This window comes from Lissotriton vulgaris, chromosome 1_1, assembly GCF_964263255.1.
Source record: "Lissotriton vulgaris chromosome 1_1, aLisVul1.2, whole genome shotgun sequence".
NCBI classification, from domain to species: Eukaryota; Metazoa; Chordata; class Amphibia; order Caudata; family Salamandridae; genus Lissotriton; species Lissotriton vulgaris.
Window position 1 is genome coordinate 1,190,145,677 of NC_141685.1, and position 18,573 is coordinate 1,190,164,249.

At 45.4% G+C, this 18,573-nt stretch overlaps 1 protein-coding gene across 1 annotated transcript in view; it reads left to right on the top strand.

The window, feature by feature from the left end:
• Positions 1-18,573, top strand: part of GORAB (golgin, RAB6 interacting) — a 175,897-nt gene that overhangs the window by 52,517 nt on the left and 104,807 nt on the right. The window contains exon 2 of the mRNA XM_086964437.1: positions 5,889-6,234. Coding sequence (XP_086820563.1) covers positions 5,889-6,234 — 346 coding nt within the window. The remainder of the gene's footprint in view (positions 1-5,888; positions 6,235-18,573) is intronic.

The following is an 18,573-nucleotide window of genomic DNA, read 5'->3' on the forward strand; positions in this document are numbered from 1 at the left end:
AGGGGTGGAATGCTATCCCCGTCTACAAGACTGTCGAGGGGATAGTATTCCAAATCGTATGACACCTTACACGACATGTTTTGATAAAGCCAAACAAAAGTTAACATATAACCGCGAGGATTATAATGCACTTAATAGTATATGGTATGGCATTATCCCGGAACAGCTCAGGGAATTGGTCCCGACAGCTGCAGACAGGCTCAGCTCATGCTAGAGCACCATCTCACATAAAACCACGCACTCTGCCTCCAGGATTGTTAAGGCCTGCCATAGGAGTGGCTTATAGGTTTATATGTGTTTAGATATAGGCATACTATATCTAAGTAAGGGGTGATTACACCACCTTGCCCCAGGTGAGTGATCAGCCAGTTGTGTCAATTTTAGATAGCCAGCCAGGGGTGGCAAAAGATATGCTGCAGCCCCTGGTAGGCCTTGGATGCACCTATGCCCTGGGCACCTATAGTGCTCTGTACAGGGGCTGATAAGGTGACCCAAGCCAATCTAGTTATGCACCTAGGGTACATGGAATCCATTTTACAGAGAGAGCAGATAGCCTGGGGCCCTGATTAGCAGGGAACCAGGCCCACTAAGTCGAAAACCAGCTAAACACAAGGCAAAAAATCTGGTGTAACCATAGTCAGGTAGCCACCTTCCTACACTCTGCCACTCAATATCGGCTGGCGGTCCACGCTTTCAGCGCTCCCGTTTTGGAGGCCAGTCCATTCCTTGTAAAGCAGCAACTGCTTGGAACTCTCTTCCTTTGACCCTCCGCTCCAATCCAAATTCTGTGCTTTTTAAAAAAGCACTAAAGACCCATCTGTTTAAACTGGCGTTGTAAGCTTCGCTTTCTTTCTGTTACTTTGGCCTCTAGCATTGCTCCCTTCGCGCCAGGATACTCTAGTAGTAATTGAGCGCGCTATAAAACCCCATATAACATATAACATGGTATCAATTTAGAGAGAAAACAGCTGGGCTGTGGGTCTGATTAGCAGGCCCATAGCCACACTAAAGTCGAAAAACCATAGAATCACAGCAAAAAACGGGGGTGACCATAGGTAGCAGACCCTACTCTCCTGCATATATACATTAGATAGGATGTGGTGAGAGACAATGGAATATCCTGCCTTTTTTTACTTTGTAGTGGCTTTTTAATTGTGTTTTAAATTATTGCGATGTTGTAATGTAGGAATGTTTAACCAATCTTCTTCGATTAGTATGCTTTTATTGTGGTATTTCCTGCACCGAATAAAGCTGATTTTGACTTTGAGTCAGATCATTGATAACAGAGCCTAGACTCATGATTGCTTCGGAAAAAGCCAAGTATTAAGGGCTTACCTGAACTGCAACAGGTCGGTTAAGGACCTTAATGAAACAAGAAGTACGTTTCATAACCTTGCCACGCTGACCATGAAGGTCCAGCTGCCTTGCCTAAATCTCCTAAACTTAGTCACACACAACAGATTGGCTGATGAAGACCAAAGGGGTCTTCTAAGAATGTATTTTCTCAGCCTCTCTCACAAGGCTGCAAGGCTTAGACCCAGAAGAGCTTTGAACTTGATACAGAGTGATTTAAACAAAATTGTTTGCATTGGTGGTAGCCAATGAAGATTCTTAAGTGCCAAAGAGGCAGACTCTCTCCTGGATCTATTTAAGTCAAGTGTGGTTGCTGCGATCTCGAGTCCTGACAGACAATGTAATAGATATTCCGGTGCACACAACAAGAGAATTGCAGTAGTCCAGACGACTAATAATAGCACTACGAACTACTAATGCCCTGGCAGAAAGAAGTAGCACAGACAATATTTTCCCTAGAGCGCCCAGGAGCACATAGCAAGTGCCAGCGGTTTTATTCACTTGACTCTCCATATTGAGTTTGTCATTGAAGATGAGTCTCAAAGTCCGGACTGAATTAGCAAGAACGATGGGCCCCTCAAAAGGCACTGGCCAAAAATTAGCAGGAAATACAACAGGAACCTTATTGGCTGAACAACATAGAAGCTCAGTGTTATCCCTGTTGAACTTCAGGAAATTTAGACTGACCCATTGGATAATGTCCCACATGCAGTCATGAAAGATGGAAGGCTGCAGATTGCTTGCTTGTGAAAGAATAAGCATAGTTGACCAAGGTCACCTTATGGTATTTAATAAGTGTGATCAAAGGAGCCATATAGATCTTAAACAGAATCGGGCTAATAAATGAACCCTGTGGCACTCCTTGTTAAACCTCCACAGGTTAAGACAATTTATTTCGCTCATTCATATACTTTTCAAATAATTCAAATGCTTCAATTCCAAAGAACCATTTTCTGGAAATTGCTAATTTGGATCCTTCTATTTTTTGTGAGCTCATGCCATTCTGTTAACCACCAACCTTTATCAACACTTTGCTAGCTGACGTTCCTTGGATAGGGATGCCTGTGCCTTGTCTAACTTGTCTCTGCTGCTAGACTTACCTATGACTTCAAATGATAGGCCGACCAATCTTTAACATTCACGCCTCACCCGGGAAATTTCCCAATGCCACAGCTCACCATTTGGCCCTTGCATTCACATTCACGCCTTCTGAGGGAGGAATGTGGTACAGCTCCTTTATTTCCTTTCGCCTATGATTTACCCTATGCAAGTAGAAAGTTCCTATTACCTCCATCCGACAGTCTTGAAACTTCAGCAGAATCATTCATATACTTGAAGGAAAAACCAACCCCTTCTTTGAGACTCACACCTAACTTACAACTGAAGGAGAACCTACCGCTCCTTCAAGTTTAAGCCAGCCGTGTTGGAGCACAGGCTGGGCACAGGGCCAATTTCGGCCTACTGGGAGTTGTACTTTGTCCTTGTTGTGACTTCTGTCTGGCATGCGTTTGAAATTTTGTGTCAGTTTACGTTGGTCCCAATGAATCTTTCAGCTGTGCGAAGAGGCTTTGCGCCACTTTGGGTTGGTTCCGATGTTGCTTTCAGCTGCCCCGAGAGGCTTTGTGCTAGTCTGCATTAGTTCCAATGAAGTTTACAGCTGTGTGGCGAGACTTTGCATTGCTTGGTGTCGGTTCTGTGGAAGCTTGGAGCTGTGCGGTGAAGTTTTGCCGTTTACTAGGTTATGTTCAAATCTTAAATATTTCTGCTGAAACCCGATTGCAAAACATTGTTTATGCAATTTTACCAGTTAAACTGCCTGTTGGTGGTAACGTTTTGCGGCCATTTCAATGGAAAAAAGGCTATCTGCAAAAGCCAGTGCACTACCACATCATGCTTTAGTAATATATTTATGAAAAGTGAACATGAACTGGGAATTATTCTGCTCCTGCCCAGATGACAATGCTATTAGTGAATTAAGAGGCAAGCCAGGGATCATGTGTACCCTATATATGGGCTTGATTCTTGTTATACATGGAGCAAACATTTAGTCTAGTAAAGTATTTTTGTGCAGCAGAAACAGTGAACTTGCATATTTGAAGGTGCTCTCTTACGTGATAATGAAGAAAAAGGCGGCTCCATAAGACCAAATATTTGCCCAAGATCACACAATTTAAAACCAGTTCACGGGTCAAGTACATTACAATTAGGTTGAGTAGATTATTCAAGGTACTAGTCCTGCAGGTGTAGTAACATTTGTATGATGTGTGTGTCTGTGTGTTTCTGTGTCAGTGTGCCAGAGCCCTTTGAAGTTCAAGTGGGGCTGGCTACATCTCCTCCCCAGTCATCATGCCCGGATGGCCCATCCTGTCCCCACCTAGGCTCCCTTTGGGTCGCTTTCTGAAAGCAATACTCAAATCCCAACAGCAGAGCCATTCACAGTTATGTTACCCAGGACACTGGCAGAAGGCACAAATGGTTAGCACAAGAAAATACCAACTTTCTAAAAAGGGCATTTTCAGAATTTGGTACTTGAAATCCGACTTTAGCATTAAAAGGATTTTAAATGAAAATTATTAAAATTAATTTGAGTGTGATTTACATAAGTCTATCTGCTCCCCATCCAAAGTTATCATTTATTAAATGTAATAAGGTTACCCAGTTTTCTTCTATGGGAGAGATCGTATTTACAACTATGAAACACTACTTTGGGGGTTTTTCAATTGCAGCACATGTTAAACTTAAACACACATGTTCTACTTCATAAATACAGTGCACCCTGTCCTTTGAGCCATTAGGACCTAACAGGGGTGATTTATAAGTATTAAAAATGAATATTTAGGCCTGACAAAAGGTTTATGTTACCTGGGGGAAATTGCAGTTTAAACCTTCACTTCTGTTTGTGGCAGGCTTGAGATATGTTGTCTTTAGTGTGTGACACAGTGAGTGCTGCAGAACCATTAGTAGTATTTAATTTACATGCCCTGGGTACATGGAGTACCATCTACTAGGGAGTTACTAGTAAATTAAGTGTGTCAATTATGTGTAGTCCAATGTTACCATGTTTTAGGGATGGGGCACACATATTCTAGCACTGCAAAAGTGCACAGAGTCCTATTGCCAACAAATACAACAAACAGAATGGGTGAAGGCAAAATGTTTGACAGAATTGCATGCCAAGGATGTCAGGTCTGACACCTACTTAGTGCAATATAAAAACACATATAGTGCAATATAAAAAATAGTAAATAAATGCACTGATAAAGTATTGAGGTATGGTATTCTTCTCTGATGTGCTGGTAAAATTGGTCTTTTGTTCTTTTTGTCCCTTTCTCCTGAGTTTTTATAGTCCTGTCCAGAATTTGCCTCCATACAAAGTGATCACTCTAGTCCACACAAAGAGTGAAGATTATCATGCAACTGTGTGGTACTTTGCAAAGCTTTGGGAAGTAAATACAGCTGCTCATGTGTGGTGTGGTCTACTCTTTTTTGATGTAAAATAGCTCTAGAGAAATCCAAAGGCAGCAAGCGCCCCAACTGCCACACCATCCCCATCCCCACCAAAACATAATCACTTCGGACCCCGGCCTACAAACCTGTAAAATATAAGCCCTGGCCCGTAAAAATCAACAGACTTGCTTTCCTGTCTGGTATTGGAGACGTACTTCTTACAAGTGCTTAGAGCTCCAAGGCTCATCAAACAGGCCCAGACTAACCGAGGACCCACCGCAATGAATCACCTTGCCACTGGTTATCTCAGTTATTCTCATGTGCTGTTGTGTATCTCTCTCCATGTACAATAAAAGCATTTCTGGAGTTGACATGTATATTTGATCAGCATCTTACATATTTATTTCACTTCACCGGAAGAAAGAAAAGCACGTGAAGCCACCAAACAGAGAAAAGTGCAGATTGAAAAATGTAAGGGAGGTGGTGTTAAAATTTTAAATTGGAGCAGCGACTAGAATAATTCCAGTGAATTCAGTAAGGCCACACCCTGCTGTAATCATTTGCCTTCCAATTCCCACCTGAATTTGTAAATAGAAAAACTATAATATGTTTTGAGAAAATGTAACCTCGTCGGTACATCCTCATGATTGGTGTGCGTTCTGAGGTGGGGGGAAGTAGTAAGTACCAGATCTAGTTGCCAATTGGCAGTATTATTTAACTAAAACTCTTTAGTCAGTACTGGCTTTTAGGCAAGGCCATGCTGCATTTAGGTAAATACATTACTGACCTTGCAAAATACTTCAGGGGCGTCGCAGCAATTTTCAGACCATTTCCAAACCACTCCGGTAATTTCTGACACTTATTTTTTTTCTGCTAGAGAGAAAGTGTCATTTAAGGTCTTGTGCATAGTGCATTGAAATGCAACACAAGCACGCTGAAAATTGGCAAATGTCATTGTAGGTGAGTAAACCGAAAACTTGGCAGCTAAGCTATCTTGTGCCTGATATTTTTGCAAACCATCTTTTCCTGCAGGAAAAAAAATGTGATTTGTTTCCATATATTAAATCTATTTATTTAAATGTGAATAGAACCATCAGAAAGTTACAGACGACCGCCGTCGACAAACAAAAGTAGACAGCAGTTGCAGCGTGAAAAAGTTCTCCAGCAGCAGATCCAGAAAGCGGGGCATGCTGACGGCCAAACCATGGCCCTTCCTGAAGAGCAACTTTGCACACCTAGGCCGAGTCCTGTCCCATCAAATCCAAAAGCAAACCAGCAGCCAACAGCAGCAAACCAGCAAACTGCAAGCCCAGGAGTTCTCCAGCCTAAAGTGGTTCTCGAGTCTCACCAGAACAGTATGGAAACGGTGCATAAGATTAAAGACTGGGATTTGGAACAACACTCGAAGACTGAGAGCAAAAAAGAAGTGGAATTGTTAGTAAGTCTATTATATTAAGTGTAATAATCCTTCATGATTCAATAGTTGTACTTTCTCGTTGTTGTGACTTGGTTCAGTTAAAAAGCACTTTAGAATGGTTGTGAAGTATGAAGAGATGTAAAATGTAAAGAAACACTCGAGAACCAGTAAGGAGACCATGGTTCAATTCATTTATGATTGAGGTTCTACAGGCAACAGCCTCATCGTCCCTACTATTTATAACATACGTTTTTCGTGTCCTTTCTGAAAACCATATCATCCTGCTCCAAGCGTGTGGATGTAGCTACGCATGCTTTGCATACTCCTGCCATCTAGTGTTGGCTCTGGATGCGTGCAAGTTTCCTTTGAAGAAGTCTTTTGAGTCAGGACTTATAGTGATGAGTCCTCTTAGTGATATTGCGCATGGACATTAACTCCATTGTTGGATTGTTTTCTTTCTTCCGTTAGCTTCAGAAATGTGTGCCTGCAGTCTGAGTCAAGACCGCTATGGGGCTGTTTGTGCTAACCTCCACCTGTATATTTTTTGTTCACATTCCATCTTGTGTATCGAGTAATATAATACGTTATTGCCCGTAGAATCAACGTGCTTCTGCCTCGGCCCTTCTGTGCCTCCATTTTCTATCTACTACAGTTTTACCAGAGGATGCCCTGCTGGTGATGGGATGGACGCCTTTCTGTTTCTGCCTGAACTGCCTTATAAGCTACCCCCTGGCTGACCTTTATCCGGTCTGTAACCTGTGTTTGTCACCGGGACGCAAGGAGGAGGATTGCGAGGCCTGTCTATCTTTTCTGCTCCAAAAAGACTCTTTAAGACCATTGACGCGAGATTCAGCGGAGCAATATTGAAGATACTCCCAATATCTACGGACATTAAGATGTTGAGGAAGAATTTCCTGGACCTTCCGTTGCGGAGGAAGAGGTATTTTCCGTTGAGGGCTTGGCTCTGACCTCAAACTCGAACTGGAGATGCAAGACATTAGCTGGCTCAACAGTCCGCTAGCTCTGTTCCTCTGCGTTGTCTTGAACAACATAAGAGAACAAAAGGCCCTCATACCACCACTGCCTTCGGGCCATGGCCCACACCAAAAGGCTGACTCAGACACCCCACCCTCGGGCCCGGCACCGAAACAACAGGCAATTGTTAACCCCCGTGCAGAGTCGACCTTCAGCACTGAGTCGACCAGCTCCATCCGACTTCGACCGGATTTTCGGCGCCAAAACAGAAGCACTCCTTGGCTTCAAAAACTTTCGAAACCGGCTCTGAAATCTGATCCTGGCAAGCCTGTGGAACCTATTCTACACAACGTACAAGAGAAACTAGATGCTTGTCATAAGCAAATACATCTCCTGCTCCATACAGGGTATGTTCTTGACAAACTTTCAGTTCCAGCTCCACCGCCATCAAAGGAACAATTCTCCTTCGAAGAGGCTATTGATATACTTCTCCCGGCCAAACAGAAGAAGAAGACTGATAAGGCTGTAGTTTTCCACTTCCGCCATCTCCACTTATACCACATTCATTATCTCCAACACACTCTGATGGAGATCCCTTGGATATAACAACTCAAGGGTCTCCACACTTTCGCAAGTGGACATGGGGCAGGGAAGTATACTTTTTTCAAAAATTATTTTTATTGAAAATAAAAATAAAACAAATAAACACAATAATGGTGCAGTTACAAGACAAAATACAATACTGAGGGAAAACCGAATACATAAATAAAACCATATAGTACATTGGGTCAAAGGGGAAAAAAAAAACACTCTAATGTCATCAGTCCCAGCAACTGTCAGCCTATGTTGTCATATCATCAACAAAGTCACTCGGTTCTGCAAATGGTGTACAAATAAAGTGTCTACTTTTGTTCTACACGCCCCACACCTTGGTTCATTTACCCGGGCAACCTCTACTTTCGTACACCGCCCTTTACGCCTGCATGCACCAGTCCATGTCTGATGCCCATTCCGCATACTTAAGAACAACTCCCCCCTCCTTCCAGGTTCTAGCGATGTTGTGCTTGGTAACCATACAGCCCAATGTGACCCAGAGACGCTCATACCGGTTTAGATCAGTCACCTCCCAAACATTCAAAAGGCAAAGTCGTGGGGATAGAGCAATTGGTTTATGGCATAAGTGCGACATGGCGGAGACAGCCCTTCCCCAATATCTCTGGAGGTTCAAAAAACACCTCTTCAGACGCCTCTATCTCATACCAACTTGACCGGGGTCACCACTCCTCTCATTGAGATTACTATAGGGCCAACAGTGCAAAAGGTAGAGTCGAGGCCAGGGCTTCCCTCCACTCGTCGTCGTCGAGCTCCCCAACCTTGTCATTCCATTTTGCCCATATCTTACCCATAGATTCCGGCATATTATTGAGAATCTTACGGTACGTCAAAGAGATCGCACGGTCTGGAAGGTAATCATCCCGTAACCGATCTTTTAACGGTGAAGAAACTAGCAAGTCCGAACCACTGGGTAACACCTTCTGCAGTACACTCCACACTTGAAGATATCGGAAAGTTTCCCCATCCTATAGGTGGCATTGTCGTTGCAGCTCAGCAAACGGACAACTCCCCCTTTCTGCCATAGGTCCCCCACCGTCGAGAGACCTATCAAGAGGGAAGTATACTTTTGATTATACCACCACCCCCAACCAACCCCTGGATAGCATATGATAGAGACCCTCCAGAGTACACTGACCCAGATCAATACCCTGCTCGTCTATCTCCTCCTGGTGACTCCATAGAGTACTAGGAGCTCCTTGGTTGAGCCACTACTTTTCATGAGGTCGAATTGTACATAGAACCTCTGGAAGAGGCCTTCTATTTTAAAACACTCTTTCACATAAGGGACCAATCAATACCTCCCTTTGTTTAAGGGTATGTTGCATCATGGAGATGACATCTGTAAAGACCCTGCTAGAGCCAGAATCATCACATTGAGTTGATAAGAAATGTAAAGCTTCTCCAGTCAGCCCCATTTACATCAGGAGACAGATTCCTCCTAACTCGCTTGTTACCAACACTTGCAAGCGAGCTGATTCCCAAGCTGTCAATGATGCACCTCGTCCTGACAAGGAAAGTACATTTTTTGATGCTTTTGGTAAAATGGTTGCTGATCAATCTGCAACCATTGGTGTATTGCCAATTCAACTGGTTTTACTGCACGATATGACTGTGCCCACTGGGATGAAATGGAGGACCTCCTCCAATATCTCCCAGAGGAGCACAAGAAAAGGGACCAGGATCTTGTATCCCCAAGGTAAGCTCATCTTCAATATATCTATTTGCTGTGCCTTAGATTGAGAAGGTACAGATGCTAGGGGATTAATACCATTATCTGGCTGCAGCCCCATGCCTGGCTCTGCACATCTGGCTTTAAGCTAGAAGTCCAACAAAGTCGATTTAACATGTCTTTCGACAGAGAACATATTTTCAGTCCCCAGGTTGACCTGGCCCGAGACAAAATCAAAAAGGGTACAGAGACTGCCAAGTCTATGGGTGCACTTCAAATATCTAGTCCTTGTGGCTCTTTTTGCCGCTTCACCTAGCGAGCGGGTTCAAAAAACACATCTTCAGATGCCTCTACCTCATACTATCTTGACCAGGGCCACCCCTCCTCCTCTTGATGTTACTATAGGGGCAACAGTGCAAAAGGTAGAGGAAAAGATGTGTCCCCACATGGTGCTGCACCCAACACCAAACAGTGACTTCCTTCTCCTTCCCCCCGAACATTTAACACCTGTCTGGGTACGATTACAAGATTGTCTGCCCACATGGCAATTAATAACAAAAGACCAGTGTGTGTTGGACATTATCCAACATGGTTACTGCCTGGAGCACATTACCAAACCTCCAAACATTCCACCTTGCACGTCTCTCTCTAGAACACCAAACAGTACTCAAACTGGAAGTTCAAGCTCTACTGCTCAAAGAAGCTATATAGAACCTGCCCCTCTACATCATCAGGGATCTGTATTCCTAATGCCAGAAAGGATGGATCTTTGTGGCCAATCTTAGATCTATGGCCCTTAAATCAATGCATCCTGTCAAAGCATTTCCTAATGGTCACTCATCAAGATGTGATCCCAATTCTGTAGCAAGGCGACTTTCTGTCAGCTCTAGACTTAAAGGACGCTTAATTTCACATGTCCCTTCCTTTTCAAGTTTCCATACATCCAGCACATCGCAAATACCTCAGATTTGTGATATCCTGCAAACATTACCAATTCTAATTCCTCGCATTCAGGGTGACTACTGCACCTCAAGTATTCAACAAATGTCTGGCAGTGGTAGCAGCACGTTTACACAGACAAAAAATCCATGTCATCTGTTTCTCGATGACTGGCTAATTAAAGCCAGCACCCTTTCACTATGCCAGCGACACACTCAATATACCATAGACGAGCTCCATCAACTAGGCTTCACCATCAATGTCCAGAAATCTCATCTTCAACCTTCACAGTTTCAAACGTATATGGGTCTAGTCTAAACATACAACTAGCATTATCCTATCCATCCCAATACACCAAGAATCCTACATTTCCAAATGTTTCTACCACATTTTCCAAGCCAATCAACAGCTGACAGAACTGTCATTCACTTACTGGGCATGATGACCTCTTGCATCGCTACGTGCACAGCTAAACATGCGTCCTCTACAGGAATGTCTAGCACAACAGTTGAGTCAGTTCTTAGAGGATCTAGTGTTGATAGACAGCTGCACTCATCGCTCTCTGCAGTTGTGAAATACAAACAACCTGTTCCCCACATCACCCTGACAATGAATGCATCACTGACAGGCTGAGGTGTTCTCTTATAGAATCTCACAGTCCAGGGTCTCTGGGTCACCAAACACCAGGGTCTCCACATCAACTACCTGGGTCTTCAAGCTGTTCACCTAGCATTCAAAGCCCTCACACCTTACCTGATCTGCAAGGTGGTCTTGGTCTGGACGGATAATATGACAACCATGTACTATTTGCAAAAATGGGGGTGGCGCATATTCTTTACAGTTATCAAGCCTATCTCAGACCATTTGGCATTGGCCTTTACATCACAACATTCATCTGTTAGCAGAACACTTCCCAGGAACAGACCTCGATTTTGCAGACCTCCACGGCAGGATGCGGCAACAAGTCCACAGTGGAGAACTCTACCCCGAGTCCTCCCACCTTACTTCCACAAGTGGGGATTTCCACAAATAGATCTGTTTGCAACTGCGCACAACGCTAAATGGCCAAACTTTGCCTCCAGGTTCCCACACCCACTAACCAAGGGCATTACTCTAGGGATGAACTGGTCAGGGATATTTGCCTATGATTTTCCTCCTCTCCCTCTTTTTCCGTTTTTGGTTCAGACGCTCAGGCAAGCATCTCTCACACTCATACTAGTAGCTCCTACATGGGCCAGGCAGCCCTGGTTTACAACACTATTAGAATTATCAGAAGTCCACCACAAGAAGCTTTCCCTCAACACAGACCTTTTCACTCAGAACCATGGAGAAATCGGGCACCCAAATCACAAGGAACTCAACCTAGCAATTTGGCTCATAAGGTCATAGAATTCAGTTATTTCAATTTCCCACCTGAATGTATGATCATTCTCACAGAAGCTTTCAGGCCTACTACTAGAGCATGCTATGCAGCTAAATTGACAATATTTGTCTGTTACTGTCATAATAAGAATATCAATCCATTGCTGTGCCACTGTTTTTACTTGTTGCATCTATAGCTTTCTGTCCTTGCATTCACAGCCATACACCTACATCTGGCTGCAGTGACTCTAGGAGAGTAGGGCCTGCTTCCTATGGTCACCCCCACTTTTTGCTGTGATACTCTGGTTTTTCGACTTTAACGTGGCTGTGGGCCTTCTAATCAGACCCACAGCCCAGCTGTTCTCTCTCTAAATTCATACCATGTACTTTAGGTACATACCTAATTGGGTATTGGGTCACCTTTGTGAGCGCCTGTATAATGTACCATAGTTACCCAGGGCATAGGTGTATCCAAGGCCTACCAGGGGCTGTAGCATGTGTTATGCCACCCCTGGCTGGCCATCCAAACTGACACCACAGGCTAAACACTCCGCTTGGGCAAGGTGGTGTAATCACCCATTACTTAGATATAGTATTCCTATATCTACCCTTATATATAGACACATATATACCTATAAGTCACTCCTATGGCAGGCCTTGACAATCCTGAAGGCAGAGTGCTTGGTTTTATGTGAGATGGTGCTCTAGCGTGAGCTGAGCCTGTCTGCAGCTTTCGTAACCATGTCCTTATAGCTGTTCTATGATATAGCCATATCATATACTCCTAAGTGCATTATAATCCTCACGGTTAATGCTAACTTTGGTTTGGCTTTATCAAAACATGTTGTGTAAGGTGTCAAACACTTTGGAATACTACCTCGCCACCACTAGTCCTGGCGGCGGGGGTAGCATTCCACCCTTATAGAGGGAGAAGACATGTAGTTACTGCTTTACCCGGTTAAAGTTTAACAGAGCCTCAGCATCACAAAATGGATGCTGCTGCCACAGACACGAGTTTGACCTCCTGCTGCTGGAAGCTTGTAGTGGATTGGGCCAGGGTGGGTTCAATAGAAACTGCTGTTTCCAGACACTGCGTGGGGCACACAAGGTGCTCTATGCATAGCCCGGTTCAAACCAGTTGCTGGGGCACTCCAGCCCCAGCTCTGGCGCCAAACTGGACAAAGAGAAAGGGGTGTAACAACCCCCTTCTCAGGTTTTACCCATAGGAGGGACCTAGCAGGTAATCCAGCCCCTTAGATTAGGATAAACATAGGAGCTGTGCCTAGAGACATTAGATTATCCTGGAAGAAACTCTGAAACGAACTCTTGGACCTTCGACGTTCCATTTCGACTGGAATACTGAAGACATCTCCCTTTTGGTCAAGTAGTGACCACCCTGTGCAAACAAACAGTAACTTGCCGGTTTGCTATGTCGACGCTCCCGCCGGAACCCGAAGACTTAGCGACGCAGCCGCTGGACTCCCAGACTTCTCCGAGTCCGACCCACATCCACAGCAGAGCTGAGACCTGTGGCAAACACGAGAGACGTGGGACTGGACCTCCTGCAGTAGCTGCTTTTTGCTAACTGTGCAGCTTCTGAGGCATCCTCGAAGTTGTGCATTGGGGATTGAGAAGCCCCAACCCCGAGCAGGAAGTGCACCGAAGCTCAGCCCTCCACACTCCACGAGTGCCGCGTGGGGCCTGCACCTGCTTTTTTCCTCGACGCGTCTTCGCGGTTGCTAGCCCGTTGGCTAGTGGCCCTCCTGAAGACATCCTTTTAAAACAACACCGCTTGCCTGGTTGCTTCGGGCTTCCTCCTGCTTTCCTGTAAAGGGGAAGCTCCCCAGACCTTGCTGGTCTGAACAGAAGCCGATCTTCTCTTCCTGCGTGTATTGCCTTTGCCAAGGCTTGTGGGTCAAATCCGAATACCGACACCGCCAACAGCTAGATCGTTCGTGGGACAGTCCGTATCCAGCTCCTGGTCATCGTCGACGCCTCCTGGTCTACGTGGCTGCAGAGACAAGCTTCATCTCCTCACCTGATTGCATCTCAACATCGCCTGGTTCCTTCCTGGTCACTGGCTAATGACCCAGACTCTGTTCCCTCTGCTTTCAAGTTCTTCACTGCTCCGATCCACCTTGGATCCATCCGGACACTTTCCTCCTGGTCGCTTTCAGCACTTTCTTGCAGCTCTCCATAGGATTGATCGACGAAACTCGACACGAAAGAACATCTATGCACCCGGCTTCCCTTGGTGAGGTAACTCGAGTACTCTGGTGCTCCCGTGGGTAATAACTATCCAAGTGTTCTAGTTTAACTGGGTTTTCCCGTAGTCCACCTGGAAGTGTCCGAAATCAACTACTTTGTAACTTTTAGGTTCCCATTGAAAGTCTATGGTAACCCGCATGTGTTTAGACACTGCACACTCATCCCGTGGGACTCCTACTTCCTAACCTTTATTTGTTCAGTGTAGCCCCAGTGATTCCCTAGGCCCTAGGCCTACTCACGTTTCCTGAAGTGGTTCTTATACCACTTACTTAGTATATGGTTAGTGAGGCCCCTAAGGCAGAATTGTATTTGTGCAACTTATAGTATGCTTATTGAGTGACTTGTGCTGTATCTCGAACTCTGACCTCATAAAGAATGCAGAGGGGTTGTGTTAGTAATAAATACATATATATTTGATATATACCTTGTGTGATGTCCTTTCATTTGGTATTCAAGGGATTATAATTGGTAAAACAATTGACTTCACATGCTCTCTGAAGTATTAGCCTAAGACTGCTTTGTCCATGCTACCACTAGGATAGTTGGTCTAAGGTTGACTTTACAACCATCACCATAAGGGTTGTTTGGACTGATACAGGGTGCCCACTAGAATAATGGACATCACATATCAGGCTAACTGCTCACATTGGTGTGCAGCGATTGGGATAAGAGCTTGCTGATTGTTTTACCATATAATCTTGAAATATCATTTGAACGATCACATTAGGGTACCTGGAGGTAGATATAAATCAAGTCTTAAAATACTTAAGTTCTACTGAACTTAGTTGTTGTAGAGCAAAGGGCCTAGCACACCCTGACTGCAACTCCTAGAGAGGTTTAGTAGATAACACTTAGTGTAGGTAGGTGCACACACTACACCTCACTACATCATGTCTCTGAGAGCAGAACATAGTGGATCTCTCCCAGCAGAGGTAGACCCTCTCAGGATACCTTCCAGATATGATACCCTAACCTTCCATGAGTTGAGGCACTTGTGCACAACTAGGAGATTAAAGCAAGGGTCAAACCCAAACCCTCAAGCACCTGATAGAACTCATAGAGGAGTATGATGCTGAGAAAGCATGTAACACAGGTCCTTCAGGCAATGCAGACGAGGGTCAGCCCTCAGCAGAAGATTCCCCTGATCACAATCTAGTTGAGGATAGTGAAGTGGATGAGGATACTGAGGATGAGGATGGCCAGGTCCAAGTAGGAGTACTTAGCCAGGCCAACCTAAGCCTACATGGGGCTGGAGGGGTCATAGCCCCATACATACCCCCAAGCAGGCTTAACACTGAGCACAGAAGGAGGAGATCCCTTTCCAGGGAGTCTCACCACTCTGGTGCCTCAACAGGTTCAGAAGGCCTCAGGAGAATGACTTCCCCTGAGAGACTAGAGCATCAAGCAAGGATGGGAGAAGTCAAGCTTAGGATCCAGAGGCAAGAACTTGCCCTGGCCAAAGAGACCCTGGCTTTCACAAGAGAGCAACAGATAGGTGGATTAGAACCCACTGGTGGCAGCAATACCCCTAGAACTAGGGAAGGGTCATTTGACCATAGAAACCTAAGTAAGATTGTCCCTCACTACAAGAGTGGGGATGACATCCACAAATGGATAACTGCTTTGGAGAGGGCCTGCAAAGTACAGCAGTTACCACAAAGTCAGTGGGCTGCAATCTTATGGCTCTCCTTTTCAGAAAAAGGAAGAGACACGCTCCTCACAGTTAGTGATGAGGATGCTAACAACTACAAAGCCCTGAAGAGTGCTCTGATAGATGAGTTTAGCTTAACCACTGAACAATATAGGTTGTTGTTCAGATACCCAGAAGACACAGACTCGGACTGGACTGACTTTGTTGATTGTACCACTAAGGCTCTGGAAGGCTGGTTGCTGGGCAGAGAACTTAATGACTATACAGGATTGTATAATTTGATCACGAGAGAGCAAATAATTAACAACTGTCAAAACCAGTTATTGCATCAGCACCTGGTTAACTCTGATCTGACCTCTCCCCAAGAATTGGGAAAGAAGGCAGACAAAGGGGTCAGAACCAGGGTGAGGCAGAAGGTCCAGAACCAAGGTGGTGATCAGAAGAAGCAAGACGAAAAGGGTGGGCATCAGCAAGTTAAAGACCAGAAGTCTTCAGCGGTCCCCAAAAAGCTTCTAATGAGGGGCGTTTCAAGAAATCCAAGAAGAAAGAAGGTCAAAGAAAACCCTGGTGCAATGTATGTAAAAGTAATTCTCACTAGACCAGTGATTGCACCAAAAAGGCGACCGCTCCAGCCACCATTGCCCCTAAGGCAACTGTTCCCCCTAGAACAGCTAATAGTGTTAGTTTTCAACAGAAAGGTGTAGTAGGGTTAACCCTGGGAATTGAGATGGACTCTGGCGTAGTCAGAGTACCAACTCAAGCTGTCCTTGTCTGTGATGTGGACATGGCTATGTCCTCTACTGTGAGTCCCAGTAACCTGGGCAAGTACAGACAGACACCGTTAATCAACAATAAAGTGGCTCAGGCCTACAGGGACACATGTGCCAGTGTCACCATGGTGACGCCTAACTTTGTGGACCCCTGACAGATCATACTAGGTGAGAATTACCTAGTGACCAATGTTAGCAATGCCACTACCACCCATAGTATGGCAATTGGTCATTTCTCCTGGGGAGGGGTAACTGGCCTCAAAAGAGTTGTTGTAAGTTCAGACCTCCCTGTAGAATGTTTGTTGGGCAATGATCTAGAATCTTCAGTCTGGTCTGAAGTAGAGTATAGGACTCATGCAGAGATGCTGGGCATATCAGCACATGTCCTTGCTGTGACCAGGTCACAGGCCAAAAAGTGCCAAACTGAACAGTCCCTGGATCGGATCCTGAAACTATATACCAGTTGCCTTTCAAGTAAAAGAGCAGAAGGGTTAAGGCAGTGACTCCCCCCTTGCCTCAGGATGAGGATCAGACTTCCCAGGAAGCTGAGTGCGAGACCCAAGAGGGAACTGTCCTAGAAGAAATTGAGCCTGATCAGGTTGAGTTTCTTGGGACAGGGGGACCCTCAAGGGCAGACCTGAGGCAGGCGCAATTGGACTGCTCCTCTCTTGAACCCCTCAGAAAGCAAGCTGCTGCTGAGGCTGCTGGGAATGCTATAGGTACCCACAGAGTGTATTGGGATGAATGGCTCCTGTATTCAGAGTCTAGAGACCCCAAGCCTGGTGCTTCCAGGAGGTTCGTCCTACCTTTGGCATTCTGGGGCTTCCTTCTTACTTTAGCCCATGATCTTCCCTTAGCAGGACATCTTGGCCAGAACAAGACATGGGACAGGCTTGTCCCTCACTTTCACTGGCCACACATGTCAGAAGATACCAAGGAGTTTTGTCGCTCCTGTGTCACCTGCCTAGCCAGTGGCAAATCAGGTGGCACCATAAAGGCTCCCCTTGTACCACTACCTGTGGTGGGGGTTCCCTTTGAGAGAGTTCGGATAGACATTGTTGGACCAATGGATCCCCAAACAGCATATGGGTAAAGGTTTATTCTGGTGATAGTGGATCATGCCACCAGATACCCAGAAGCTATTCCCCTAAGTACCACAACAGCACCTGTTGTGGCAAGAGCCCTCCTGGGAGTTTTCTCAAGAGTGGGTTTTCCGAAGGAGGTTGTCTCAGATAGAGGTGCAAACTTCATGTCTGGGTACCTAACTGCTATGTGGGAAGAGTGTGGAGTGAACTGTACGTTCACCACACCCTACCATCCACAGTGCAATGGTCTGGTTGAAAGATTTAACAAGACCTTAAAGGGCATGATCAAGGGTTTACCTGAAAAGCTTAGGCGAAAATGGGACATCCCTCTGCCCTGCCTTCTGTTTGCTTACAGAGAGGTCCCACAAAACGGGGTTGGCTACAGCCCTTTTGAACTTTTGTTTGGGCATCCTGTTAGACGTCCCCTATGTTTGGTGAAGGAAGGGTGGTGACTATGTCTTGGACATAGTCCACTATGTCCAAGACATAGTGGACTGTGTACTTGGTCTCCGCTCCAGGATGGCCGAATACATGAAGAAGGCTTCTAAAAAGCTTGAGGCTAGCCAGGAACTTCAAAAAGCCTGGCATGACCAAAAGGCTGTGCTGACTGTATACCAGCCAGGACAGAAAGTGTGGGTGTTGGAGCCAGTGGCCCCAGCAGCACTCCAAGACAAATGGTCTGGACCCCACCCTATTGTTGAGCAAAAGGAAGAGGTAACCTACTTGGTTGATCTTGGGACTCCCAGAAGCCCCCACAGGGTGCTTCATGTCAACAGACTGAAGGCATATGGTGACAGGGCAGACATGGGCTTGCTCATGGCTACAGATGAGGGACAGGAGGAGGACAGTGACCCTCTCCCAGACCTGCTTTCTCAGAACCCTGATGATGGTTCAGTTGATGGAGTGGCCTTGGCAGGCAGCCTCACTGACCAGCAGCACCAGGACTGCAGACAAGTTCTACAGGCCTATAGACATATGTTTTCCATGACCCCAAGTCAGACAAACTGGTGCACCCATGAGGT